Genomic DNA, 12,880 nt, shown 5'->3' on the forward strand with positions numbered 1-12,880 from the left:
GGGCGGATCCTGGGCCAACCCTGCCCTTCACAGAGGCCTAGGGGGGCAGATCCTGGGTCAGCCCTGTCCTTCACAAAGAGGCCTGGGGGGGCGGATCCTGGGCCAACCCTGCCCTTCACAGAGGCCTAGGGGGGCGGATCCTGGGTCAGCCCTGTCCTTCACAAAGAGGCCTGGGGGGGCGGATCCTGGGCCAACCCTGCCCTTCACAGAGGCCTAGGGGGGCGGATCCTGGGTCAGCCCTGCCCTTCACAGAGGCTTAGGGGGGCGGATCCTGGGTCAGCCCTGCCCTTCACAGAGCCCTAGGGGGGTGGATCCTGGGTCAGCCCTGTGCTTCACAGAGAGGCCTAGAGGGGTGGATCCTGGGTCAGCCCTGAGCTTCAGAGACAGGCCTGGGGGGCATCCTGGGTCAGCCCTGCCCTTCACAGAGAGGCCTGGTGGGCTGGGGGGTGGGGGGGATCCTGGGCCAACCCTTAACTTCACAAGAGGCCCAGGGAAGGCAGGAATTGGCCGGAGACTCACGTGCCTCCAGGGAATTCAGACCTCCAGCCAGGCCTCAAGCATGCAGGATAAGCTGTGAGCCCGGGACCAGGCAGAGACTGAGGGGGCCCCATGACTCCCAGGGCCTTCATTGTCCCTTGGCCCCCAGTGGCAAAAACACGGGACCTCAGTTCAGAGATCAGAAAAGCATCTCTTGCCAGATCCCAAGAGCCAGGAAGTCCGAGACCTCTGCTAAAACCACACTCAGGAACCCTCACCCGGCCCACCTCGCTGTCAGGGAGGCCTCCGAGTTGCCCCGGGGCTGCTCTAACAGTCACACCTGGGGCTGGGGTGAGGGGGGTTTCCTTACCTTAATTTCATCGGCAAAAACCCTGTTTTCAAATAAGGTCACATTCACAGGTACCAGGAGTTAGAACTCGGGACGTACCTTTTTGGAGGGGGACACTCCTGAGCCCAATACAGGGGCTAAGGCCAAGGTGAAGCTAAGCGACCAGAGTGTCACTTGAACCCACACCCAGCCGGGTTGGCATCCTGGCCCAAAGCTCACAGGGCCCGTCCGCACTGCCCTGATGCCAGGGCGAAGAGGGAAGCATTCGGCAGTGTGCAGGCCCACCTCAGTGCTCCTCGGCACACCCGCCGGAACCCCACGAGGTTCCTCCAGCTCGCGGCAAGGCAGAAAGATCAGGACGACCTCTGGGCTCCCGGACAATCGTGGAAAGATGCACCACGTACCCCAACCATTCCCCGGCACCCTAAAGACTCACTGGGCACGTGCTGGGGGCCCAGCAGCATCCTGAGCACAGGGGATGCCCCAGAGAAGAAACCAGCAAGGCCCCTGCCGGGGTGGAGGTAACAGCACCAGATCCTTGCAGGACAGAACTTCCCGCCCTGATGCAGACTGGGAAAAAATAAAGCCAGAAGGAGGGGGATGGGGTCCATATGTCCAACAGGGCAGTCCAGGAGGGCCTCTCCGAGGAGGCAACATTCCAACTGAGGCTGAAGGAGAAGCCACAGCCTCCAGAAGCAACTGGCATGTTAAGAAAAAAAAAAAAAATTTTTTTAATGTAATACTTCAGTTATTCCAGAGGAATGTGCCATCTTCAGTAGTGGGGTCTCTTATTTTTCATTTAACCAACACACACGTGGGCTTTTCTCCATTTCAAGAAGCCCAGCATAGAAATTCCCAAGGCGCACACCCTTGGTTACCCAGAAATTCCCCATCCGCAGGAGGGGCTGGTGGTGCACCGGGAGGGCCGCGCCGGGCGTCGGGGTGGACCTTCCCACCGAGTCCAGCAGGCGCCAGCCACGTGCCGCTCCTGAGCATCCGAAATGCGGCCAGTCCCGAGGAGATGGGCCCAGCTGTAAGCTACAGACCAGCTTCGTCCCAAAAATAAAAAGCGAAAGAATATACATGTATCAGGGCACCTGGGTGGCTCAGTCGTTAAGCGTCTGCCTTCGGCTCAGGTCGTGATCCCGGGGTCCTGGGATCGAGCCCCACATCGGGCTCTCTGCTCAGCGGGAAGCCTGCTTCTCCCTCTACCCCTCCCCCCTGCTCCTGAGCGGGCTCTCTCCCATGCTCTCTCTCAGATAAATAAATACTATCTTTAAAAAAAAAAAAAAAAAGAAGGGGTGCCTGGGTGGCTCAGATGGTTAAGCGTCTGCCTTTGGCTCAGGTCATGGTCCCGGAGTCCTGGGATCGAGCCCCGCATCGGGCTCCTGGCTCAGCGTGGAGCCCGCTTCTCCCTCTCCCTCTGCCTCTCCCCCTGCTCATGCTCTCTCTCTCTCTCTCTCTCTCTCTCTCTCTGTATCTCTGTGTCTGAAATGAATAAATAAAATCTTTTTAAAAAAAAAGAAAGAAAATACATTTATCTCGTCAATGATTGTTTTTATTTTGATCACACGCTGAGTGGATATTTTGGATGTACTGGGTAAATACTAATTTCACCTGTTCTTACTCCTTTTTTTATGTGGCTCTTTTTTAATGGGGCTCCTAGAAAATTTCAAATCACACACAGCACTCACATTCGGGGTCTGCACGATCTTCTTTGAGGCGGCGCCAGTGTGGACAAACCCGAGTGGACCCCACCTCCACCTTCCTAGCTCTGAAGCCTCCAGAAACATCTTGGTGCCTCAGCTTTCTTGTCTGTAAAACGGGAATAGTCACAGCCCCTACTTGGCAGAGCCATGGATGAGATTTAGGGTCAGTGCACAGCAAGTGCATGCAGTAGGTGCTCAATATGAGGCAGCTGTGATTATCACTGGGCTCCCGCCCACCTTCCAGTATGAATTCCTGTGCTTGGCATTCAAGGCCTCACCTCGTTCTCCCACACGAGTCCACTCTGGAAAGGAGGCTCAGCTCACTGCCTCCCACAGCCCTTGCCCCCGTGCCCAGGATGCCCCTGACACCCAAATCCAAAACCCCACTTACCAGGAGCCACTTCCTCCAAGAAGTCTTCCGGAACTCTCTGAAACAAGCCTGCCTGATCTAATCAGGACCCCACTCATCCTGTGCACAATCACCCACGCCGTGCTAGATGTGACACTAGGAATTTAAAGACACAAAGATGAACAACATGGGGCCTCTGCCCCTGAGAAGCTGGGGGACACGCGGGGAGCCGGCGAGTCATATCAACCACCTCTGTATATGCTCTTCAGGTAACAACACACTTCTGCCTACTTCACCTCACTGAATTTGCTAAGGCTCATTTAACAGATAAAGACACCGAGGCTTAAAGGCCAAGTGTCTCCCCAAGGTCACAGGGCGAGGGAGAGACCAGCCCGCGGGTTCTGTACCCACACACCCGCTGCATCCTCACACTGCTCCCCCACACAGCTTCACAGAATAATCATTAACTTGACCTGGCCATTGAATTGCAAAACCGAATCCCTCCCCTGGTGATAAGAAGAAACAGGCTCCCGAGGAAACACACCTCCGAGCTGCGGAGCCAAGAGGCCACTTGGCATACACGGCCCAGTTCGGAGACAGGACCAGCCCCCGCCCGTGCTAGATTGACCAGCAAGGCACTTCCTACCTCCTGCATCCCCGGGCTCGGAAGCACGCCCTGCCCTGGGCTGCCCGTGAGCTCAGGGCGGACCGCAGCGTGGGCTGAGTCAGTCTGAAACCTGGGAACAACCACACCCTTGACGACTGTTCCAACCTCTTGATTTTAAAGGTAAGACAAATAAAAGAAAAGCTTTTTATAGGACACCCGAATAGTTTGCTAAGACAACGGGGTGAGTTTCCTCAGTTAGGAAGTTGAGCCATCCCTGACTCCTCAACTTCCCTCCCACCCAACACCCTTCCATCAGCATGTCTTGGCTGCTCTCTCTCCAAGACACGCCTGGAGTCCGTCCACTTCTCTCCAACACCATGCCGCACCCAGCACTGCTTGCTTGGACCTACACGCTAACTTCATCACTGGTTCTCCTGCTTCTCCTCTGGCCCCTGGTCTGAGTGGACCCCACTTGCCCTTCCCCCCCCTCCCCAGGAACAGAGTTATACTTTTCAAAGTTGAGTCAGCTCATGTCATCCCCCTGCTCAAACACCTCCCATAGCTCCCTATTTACCTCAGAATAAAATCCAAGTCCCTGACAGTGATTTACAAGGCTCCCTATAACCACTGCAATCACTCCTCCCTTTACCAACCACCTCGCTCACACTGCTCCAGCCACACTGGCCTCGCTGCCCTGGAGCCCACCAGGCAAGCTTCTGCCACAAGGCCTTTGCACCGACTGCTTGCTCCTCCGGGGCAATCTTCCCTCCCACGTCTTCACGGGTGACCCCCTCACTTCTTAAGTCTAAAGCCACCTTCTCAGTGAGACCTTCCCTGAACACTCTTCATCCCCTCAACAATATTTACTGAGTTCCCACTACATGTCAGGCTCTGTTCTAAGTCTGGGGACACAGCAGTGAATGAAAAGGAAAAGAAGACCATCCTTTCCAAGATAGCCCTTCCGCAGTGACATTCTATCCATCACGCTGTTTTGTCTTCCTGGCATTATCGACGCCAGGAATTCCTATATATTTGTTGACAAATCCCCCTGCCCTGCTGCCTGGACTGCCGTCCTGATGGATGGAGCTAGAGCAGCCGCTTTGGATCATGAGGCAGCCTTGAGAACAGAAGCCACAAACAAAGGATGGTGGAGCAGGAAGATAGGACTACCTAATGGAGCCACCCCACCCATCCCGGGCAGCCTAGTCATCAGAGAAATGTCCATAAAACTCACAGTGAGATCCTCCAGCCTACACCTGAATAGCTAACACAAAAAACACTGGCAACAGCAATGCCGGCCGGAATGGAGCAACCAGAACACTCACACACTGCACTGTGCAAGTCTAAGAGGTAGTACAGTCACTGGAAAACGTTTGACATTATCTGCTAAAGTGGAACAGACGTTTACCCCATGAGCGAGCAAGCCCACTTCTGGGTTTTCCCCACAGAGATGAAAAGATATGTCCATCCACATACAAGTGCTGTGTCCACGAGTGCTCACAGCAGCCCCAAACTGGAAACACGCATGTCCACAGACAAGGGAAAGGATAACAGGGGTGACATTCACACAAAGGGATGCCACCCAACAGAGGAGAGGAGTGGACCCTGGATGCCCTCAATGACACGACAAACCAAGCACAGAATCAACCAACAGTAGCTGGACACCTAGGAGAACATGCCGCAGGACTCTATTCCCGCGATGATCCGGCCAGCAGGCAAAGCTGATCTCTGGTGACAGAGGTGGGGGGGCAGCTGTATGCCAGCGTGGGCGCTGACAGGGAGGGTGGAGGACAGTCTTCTGTAGGTGATTCAGATGAGCTTGGCAAGCATGGCAACCTACATGAAAATTCACTGACGTCTACACCCGACACTGTGTACTTCCCCATACGGATGTTAAATTCTGATTTTTAAAAAGAAAAAAATTAAAGCAAAAAAATGTGTAAGGCGGAGGTGAGCGCTTGTAAGATGGTAAACACAGCCTCAGCCCACAGAAGCCCAGCAAGGTGCTGGTGTCCTCCCAAATCTGATTTCTGGGAGGCCAGCGAGGACGCTGCCGGCGACCCAGGAGAGAGAGGAGAGGCGTGGGGCCGTCCCTACAAGCAAAGAGGCCCCAGCCCGACGGCCACACCTGCCTCCCTGCCTCCTCCTCACCCCGCCCTTCGCCACCTCCCAGCAGGAGCCCGACAGAACTTCCTGCGCCTCAGTTTCTCATCTGTGCAAAAGAGACTAGAGACAGGACCTACCCCGACAGCGACACCATGTTGACATAATGTGGTGAGAGGCGCACGTCGCCTCTGTGTCTTCCTCCCAAAAACCCAGAACTCCAGTCTAATCCTGAGAAAAACAGAGACAAATCCCAATAGAGGGACATCCCACAAAATCCCTGAACTATTCAGGTCACCAAAAGCCAGGGAAAGTCTGAGAAACCATCACAGCCCAGAGGAGCCTAAGGAGACGCTTTGACCAGATGTGACGTGGTCTCCTGGGTGGACTCCCGGAGCAGAAAAAGGGTATTAAGTAAAAACTAAGGAAAGCCGCACAGAGTGCGGACCGTACTTAACACCAACGCGTCACTGCCCGTCCACTTACCGTAACAAACGGGCCACCCTAACGACAGGCGTGAGCGGGGAAAACGGGGTGTGCGGGACGTGGAAACTCCGTATTCTCTCCCCAGTTCTCCAATACGTCCAAAACTCTTCTAAAATAGAAAGTTATTCCACTGCAAATCGGACCCCCTCACGAGGCTGTGGGTCAGTGCCTCACCAGCTCACATCAGAGCTCGAAGCAAAAGTAAAACTGTGCCCATACATGTTTTTCCCAAACACTAAAGTCATTGAAAAAAAAATACTGAAATGCTTACAAGTAAATATATTAAAACCCACAATATTATTTTAAATTTAAATATTTTGCTTAAACCCAAACCAGAATTCATTGTCATTTTATTTCTCTGGCATCAGTGGAAGCAAACTCATTGGGTCAATTTCCTGGTGCTGCTCTAACAAGTTATCAAAAACTTACGTGTCTACAACATCACAAATTTAGCCTCTTGCAACTTGAAGGTCGGATATCCAAAGTGGGTCTCACCCCAAAATGGAGCTAAAATCAAAGGGTCAGCAGGGCTGGTTCCTTCTGGAGGCTCTCAGAGAGAATCCACTTCCCTGCCTGTTCCAGATTCCAGAAGCCACCGTGCCCCTTGGCTCCTGGCCTGTCGCCCCAAACCCTGCCCTCATCACATCCTCTCTGACGTCCCTCCCTCCCTCTTCCAAGGACCCTTGTGACAATAAAAGAACAGGGCCCTTGAACAGGGTATCCTCCTTCCTTCTGGCTTTGAATGATGTATGGGACAGTGTGATGTCTGGTGCTGTGGCAGCCATAATGAGACCATGAGGACAAGGCTGAGAAAGTCTCATGTCCACCCAGACAACCCAGGAGCACCTTCGGCCTCGAGACTCGTGATCTCATGGCATCGGCCCAGTCCCCTTTGCCACGTGAGCGAACGGGTTCACAGATTCCAGAATTAGGACGTAGACATCTTTGGGGGACCAATGTCCTGCTTTCCACACCTACTCAGAGCTGTGGGGCTTCCTCCCCCGGAGCCCCCTCCACACCTGGCAACACCCCTGCACCAGGGCAGAGTGACATTTGCCGCCCAGGTGCCTCCTCCTTTCTGGAACATTCTTGTCTGCAGCCAGCAGGCAAGACCCAGGCCAGACAAGGTGGACCAGATCCCACCAGGGGAGGCCCACTGTCTTCTCAAAGTGAGGCCCCGTGCCTCGTATGCTCTAGCATGCCCGGGCCACCCCACCCCCCACCCCCCGTAGGACCCCCTCCTTGACTTGCAGCCTGAACTGCCTTAAAAGAAACCCAAGGCAGGACGCACTCTGGGCGGCTTCTTTCAAGTTGTGCAGTTGGGGGCAGGGGGGGGCTTTGTTCTCACAAAGGAATCTGGATGACAAGCGCCTTCCGGCTGCAGACCCCCCACTGCCTCCTGACTTCAGCGACCACAAGGGCAGCCTCACTTGACAGTGACACAAGGGTGTCAGAACATCAACTGAGGCACACCCCAAAAAGAGCTCACCCAGCTACACCCCTAGCCAGGAACATCAGGGGGGTTGAGGAGCCCTGGAGGGCCAGCCTCCCCTGTCCTGGGATGGCGTCAGAACCAGGAGGGTCCCGCCAAAGCCCACCTCAAAAAGCCAGCGGGTTCCCCAGGGGAACAGATGGGGAAGAGCGGAGGTCAGAGCAACATGGGGTTCCTAGAGGACCCAGGAAGTTCATGGCTGGGCAGGGACTGGCCACCACTGAGCCCCAGTCCCTCACTTCCCAAAAGGGACCCAAGCGCAAGGGGTGGATGGCCCAGGGGATTTCTAAGGAGCTGAGCAACCTCACCTCTCTACCTCAAATCAGTTTGGGGGTGCTAACAGTATCATGGCAGTGTCGGGGTGTGGGGGCGGATTCTGCTGCTTTGTGTCACCATTTACTCTGTACCTGATCAAGCAGAGGTTCTCCAAGTGGGGTCCCTGGACCAGCAGCATCAGCATCCCCTGCAAACCTGTTAGACATGCTGGTTCTCTGGCCCCATCTCAGACTCTGGGGGTGGGGCCCAGCCACCTGTGTGTCAGCAAGCCCCCCCAGGGACTCACCGGTGCATAAAGTTAGAGAACCACCATGTGAGGGACACAGAGGAAACAGTGTCAAACATATGCTTCAGAATAACTCGGGAAAGGGGAAACGGTTTGGGGGGGGGACAGACAAATCTCAGGACACACGACTCGATGTCTGTGGAAGCAGGTGAGGGGCACATGGGAGTCATGACATGTTCTACGTTTACGTATGTCTGAAATGTTTTCTAAGTTTTTAAAAATCACCCAAAATGTCTTAAATGCCCTCTCCCACCATCCTCCCCTCCAAAACAAAAACAAAAACCCCTAGCCTGGACCCCCCGCCTTCCTGAAGCCGACTGTCCACCCATGGGCCAGATCCGGCCAGTGGAAGAGTTTGGGATCACACGGTATTCCAAAACATTTCAATCTCCTGACAATATTTCTTAAATGGCAAGATAAAGGCCGTATTTCCAGCAACTTTTGAAAACCGGGGAGATGTGCATCGCCACACGGCCCCAGGCTTCAGGAACCGAGCTGGCTGACGGGCCTGCTCTTCGGCCACCACAGGCCCCACGGCTCCCGGTCCCTTCACACCAGGCTGTCCCGGTCACCTCTGCCGCCTGTCGGCCCTCACAGGGGCCGGAGTCTGCACGCAGCCCCTGCATCCCAGCCACTCGAGAGGAGAACACAGCAGTCCCTCCTTCACTCATTCCAACCCTGCCTGAGCACCTATGATGCTCCAAGCTGGCGCTTACTTATGGGGGGAAAGTCCATGAGACGGGAGCCGAGCGCCAAGTGAGAGAGCAGATCTGTCGATCTGACATGACTCAGATACGCCATCGGAGGAGCTCGGGGGCAATGAATGGATCTGCAGACGTGCGCTAGGGTGCACCCGGACCCCCGTATACCACTGGCAGGACGGTCAACCAGTACAACCACGTTGGAGTGCTGTCAGGCAATATCCACCAAAGCAGAACACACACACACGCCCCACATCCTGCTAATCCCCTTCCTGGGTATTGCCCGAGAGAAATGAGAACACATGGCCACACAAAGACGTGCACACGAATGTTCCTAGAGCTTTATTCCTGGGGGCCCCGAACTGGAAACGACCAGAAGGTGAACCAGCACGCACACGGTGGTATACTCACACAACTGTGGGAAGGAACAGCCAATGTTGAGCGGAAGTAGCCAGCCTGCGGGAGTACCCGCTGTGTGATGCCATGCTGATCAAGGACAAACCCTGCTGAAACCAATCTACGCTGTAAAAAGTCAGGGTAGTGCTTACCCCTGGGGCAGGTAGTGACTAGGGGGGAGCACAGGGGATGCTGGGCACTGCTGTTTCTTGATCTGGGTATGTTCAGCTGTGAAGAACCTGCGCGCCCAATACGTAGTAGGCTAATGTCGATGGGGATGGCCAGCATTTTCTGGGCACCAGGCCACGTGCTGAATGTTTGGCACACATGCAGTGTGTTGCTGCTCACCCAAAGCCCACCTCTATCCCATCCCTTAACTAAGAGAACCCTGACTTGCTTCCAGTATTGGGTAGAAAGCCCTAAATTTCATCCCTGTGGCTGTGAATGATGTATGGGACAGTGTGATGTCTGGCGCTGTGGCAGCCATCATGAGACCATGAGGACAAGACTAAGAAAGCACCCACACACTGACCCAGTGCCCTGACATTATTGAACTGCTGAACAAATCTGGAAATACCTACCATCTCCAGTCTCTTACGAAGCATGATAACAAACATCTGTATTGTACCAGCCACCTGGAAGCAGGTTTTTATGTTGCTTGTAGCCCAAAACATCCCATCTGAAGCAATGTTTTCTTTCATTTAATCCTGACAATTAGTCTGTGAGGCAGGTACCATTATTTGTTCTGTTTTATAGATGAGGAAACTAAGGCACAATGAGATTTAAACCACTCACTTGCCCAAGGGTACAAACCCCGCAGAGGCAGAGGGTCATGAACCCCAGTCGGCCCCAAATCCTGTGCTCTAACCACCCTACCTTCTGTCTCAGGACAGGCTCCCCACAGGTATGGCAGAGTAAGGATCACAGATGAGTGGGGAGACCCCTGTCCCCAGGCGGATCAAGCCCAATCCTACCCTCCACCTCTCAAATCAGGGCCTCACCTGGACCCCCTAATTCCACTGCCGTGATGAAATCCGGCAGTCCACCCGTCCACACTCTTTCTGGCAGGCACAGTCCACCCTAGGGCCCCACTTTTCCACGCGCATCAGGCAGGGAACAAGCACCCCTTCGATTCCTTCACTCCACTCCAATAACAAAGCGGGGTGTTTTCAAGCAAGGAAGGGTCCAGCAAAATGCAGCCCCCAGGCCAATTCTGTCCTGATGCCTGCTTCCATTCATCCCTGAAGCTAACAACGGTTTTACTTCTTTTTTTTTTTTTTTACGATTTTTTATTCATGAGAGAGAGAGAGAGAGAGAGAGAGAGAGCGCGCGAGCATGAGCGGGGGGAGGGGCTGAGGCAGAAGGAGAAGCAGACTCCCTGCTGAGCAGGGAGCCCAATGGGGGGCTCGATCCCAGGACTCTGAGATCATGACCCGAGCCGAAGTCAGACACCCAACCCACAGAGCCCCCCAGGTGCCCCTGCTTGTACATTTCTTAATGTTGGGGGAGGAAGAACACTATTTCATGACACGTGAAAATTCCAGAAAAATCACATTTCAGGGCCCGTGAAGAACGCCGTCACGCACACAGCCTCACCCTGCCAGTGGTGTACCCTCTGCACTCCCGCGGCTGACACAGGACCTGTCTGGCCTGCGGAGCCCAACATATTTACGAAGTGTCCCTTTCCAGACAAAGTCCACCGGCCCCTGTACTCGCCGCCCCGGCCCCCCGCTCGGCCGCAGGGTGTCCTCTCCTCCCGCCCCGGCGGCCGTGCAGAGAGCCGGGAGGGACCCGGGACCCGCTCTGAGGGAGGCACCTCAGTGTCAACGAGCCACCAGAACTATTACTAAATGAGTCTTCTTTCGCTCGTCTTGGCCCCCGTTCAAGAATGCGCCGGGGAGCCTGCCAAGGCCTCATAAAATGGGGCAACCGTGGTTTGAGCTGGTAGGAATCAGGAGCTCAGGGCTGCCTCCTTCAAAGGCTCGCTCTTTTGCAAGAGGCTCAGCATGTTGTAATCTGACCACAGCGCCGAACCCAACGCCCCCTCAGGTGAAACCCCATCATGATTTTTTTTAAATAGCACAAAATTTACCATCTTCCCTGTTTTTACGCGCACACTTCGGTGGCATTAAGCAAATTCACGTTGTTGTGCGACCGGGCTCACCATCCGTCTCCAGAACTTTCTCATCTGCCCAAACGGAGGCTCTGTCCCCAGGAAACCCCAGCACCCTGGCCCCCTCCCCCGGCCCCCGGCGCCCCCATCCCACGTCCTGTCTCTGTGACCAGGACTCCTCTGGCTGTCTTGCGGGAGTGGAATCCTGCGGTGTGTGTGCTCTCGTGGCCGGCTGCTGTCCTCACTCAGCACCATGTCTTCTGAGCTCCTCCACGGGGCTGCGGGGGGCAGAACGGCCTTGTCTCGAAGCTGATTCACATTCCGGTGGATGGAGGGGCCTCCCTTTCCCTGCTCCTCTGTCCGTGGACCCCTGACTTGCTGGGGCCCCAGAGCTACGAATACTGGTGTGCAGATCCGCTCGTGTCCCAGCTTTCAGTTCTTTGGGGGCATATGGCCAGAAGGAAAATTGCTGTGTCCTATGGTAATTTTGTGTTTAAGTTTTCCAGGAACCTGCGCCCGGTTTTCCGCAGGAGCCGCACCATGCCACATCCCCACCAACACTGCATAAGGGCTCCAGGTTCTCCACACCCTTGCCCACACTGGTGATTTTTCCAGTTTTGGGTAGTAGCCATCCTGATGGGTGTGCGGCGGGATCGCCGTGGTTTTCATTTGCATTCATTTGTGCATCTTTTCCGGAGAAATCTCTATTAAGTCCTTGGCCTGTTTTTTTTTTTTTTTTTCTTTTGCTGAGTTGTCCCACCGGGAATTTAAGGCCAAATTTAAGGCCACACTGTCCATCTGTTCTTGATCACCCCCCCTACCTGGTCTTTTTGTCTTGGAAGACAGCCTCACACGCCTCAAACAGAAGTCTGAGAGCTGTCCTTGATTTCCTTCCCTCACACACCAAGAACAGTCCATTGGCACAACCCAGTGGCTCTCCCTGCAGAAGAAATCTCAAATCCATTCCTGGCATCCAAAGGCGTCCCGACAAACTGATACCAAATCTAAACCCCTCACCACGTCCTGCAAGGCCCCAGCCTGCCTCTCCCCCTCCGCAGCCCCACTGGCCTGCTTCCTCCTCCACCACTTGGTAAGCAACTTCCTGTCTCCAGGCCTTTGCACGTGCTGTGCCCTCTGCCCGGCGAGCCGCTCCCATGCCTGACTCCTCCTCGGAAAGGCCCGCCCAACCACCCCACCAGACCCTGGGGTCAACTCACCCGCCTTGCTCCCTTCAGACACTGTTCGTGAGCATCTCGATTGGCTTGTGCACGGGCCGTCCCTCCTGCTACGATGTCAGCAGCTGAGAGCGGAGCCCGGTCAGCTCTGTCTACACGGCAGCCCCCGCACTGCTCAGGGCCCAGCACACAGTAGGTGCTCAGCAAACATGCCAAGGGAATGAGCACCCCTCCTTGTCACAGCACGTGGCCTCCTTTTGCTCTCCCCCCCCCCACCCTGTCTGCATCACTCCCTCGGCTGGTTCACAGCAGGGCTGCACAGAGCTGATTCTCCACCCGTCTCGTCCCATCCATCCACGGG

The 12,880-nt window shown here is 55.0% G+C and overlaps 1 protein-coding gene across 4 annotated transcripts in view; it reads right to left on the bottom strand.

Moving 5' to 3' along the window:
• Positions 1 to 12,880, bottom strand: part of SCARB1 (scavenger receptor class B member 1) — a 72,217-nt gene that overhangs the window by 38,790 nt on the left and 20,547 nt on the right. The window contains exon 1 of one of the 4 annotated variants that reach the window (XM_073881300.1): positions 11,324 to 11,343. The exons of the other annotated variants lie outside the window; for them this stretch is intronic. Coding sequence (XP_073737401.1) covers positions 11,324 to 11,326 — 3 coding nt within the window. The 5' untranslated portion in view covers positions 11,327 to 11,343. Of the gene's footprint in view, positions 1 to 11,323; positions 11,344 to 12,880 lie in introns of those variants that run through there. 4 annotated transcript variants of the gene reach the window in all.

Source organism: Callorhinus ursinus, unplaced genomic scaffold (assembly GCF_003265705.2).
Source record: "Callorhinus ursinus isolate GAN/ISIS: 27379988/994484 unplaced genomic scaffold, GSC_fseal_2.0 scaffold41, whole genome shotgun sequence".
NCBI lineage: Eukaryota > Metazoa > Chordata > Mammalia > Carnivora > Otariidae > Callorhinus > Callorhinus ursinus.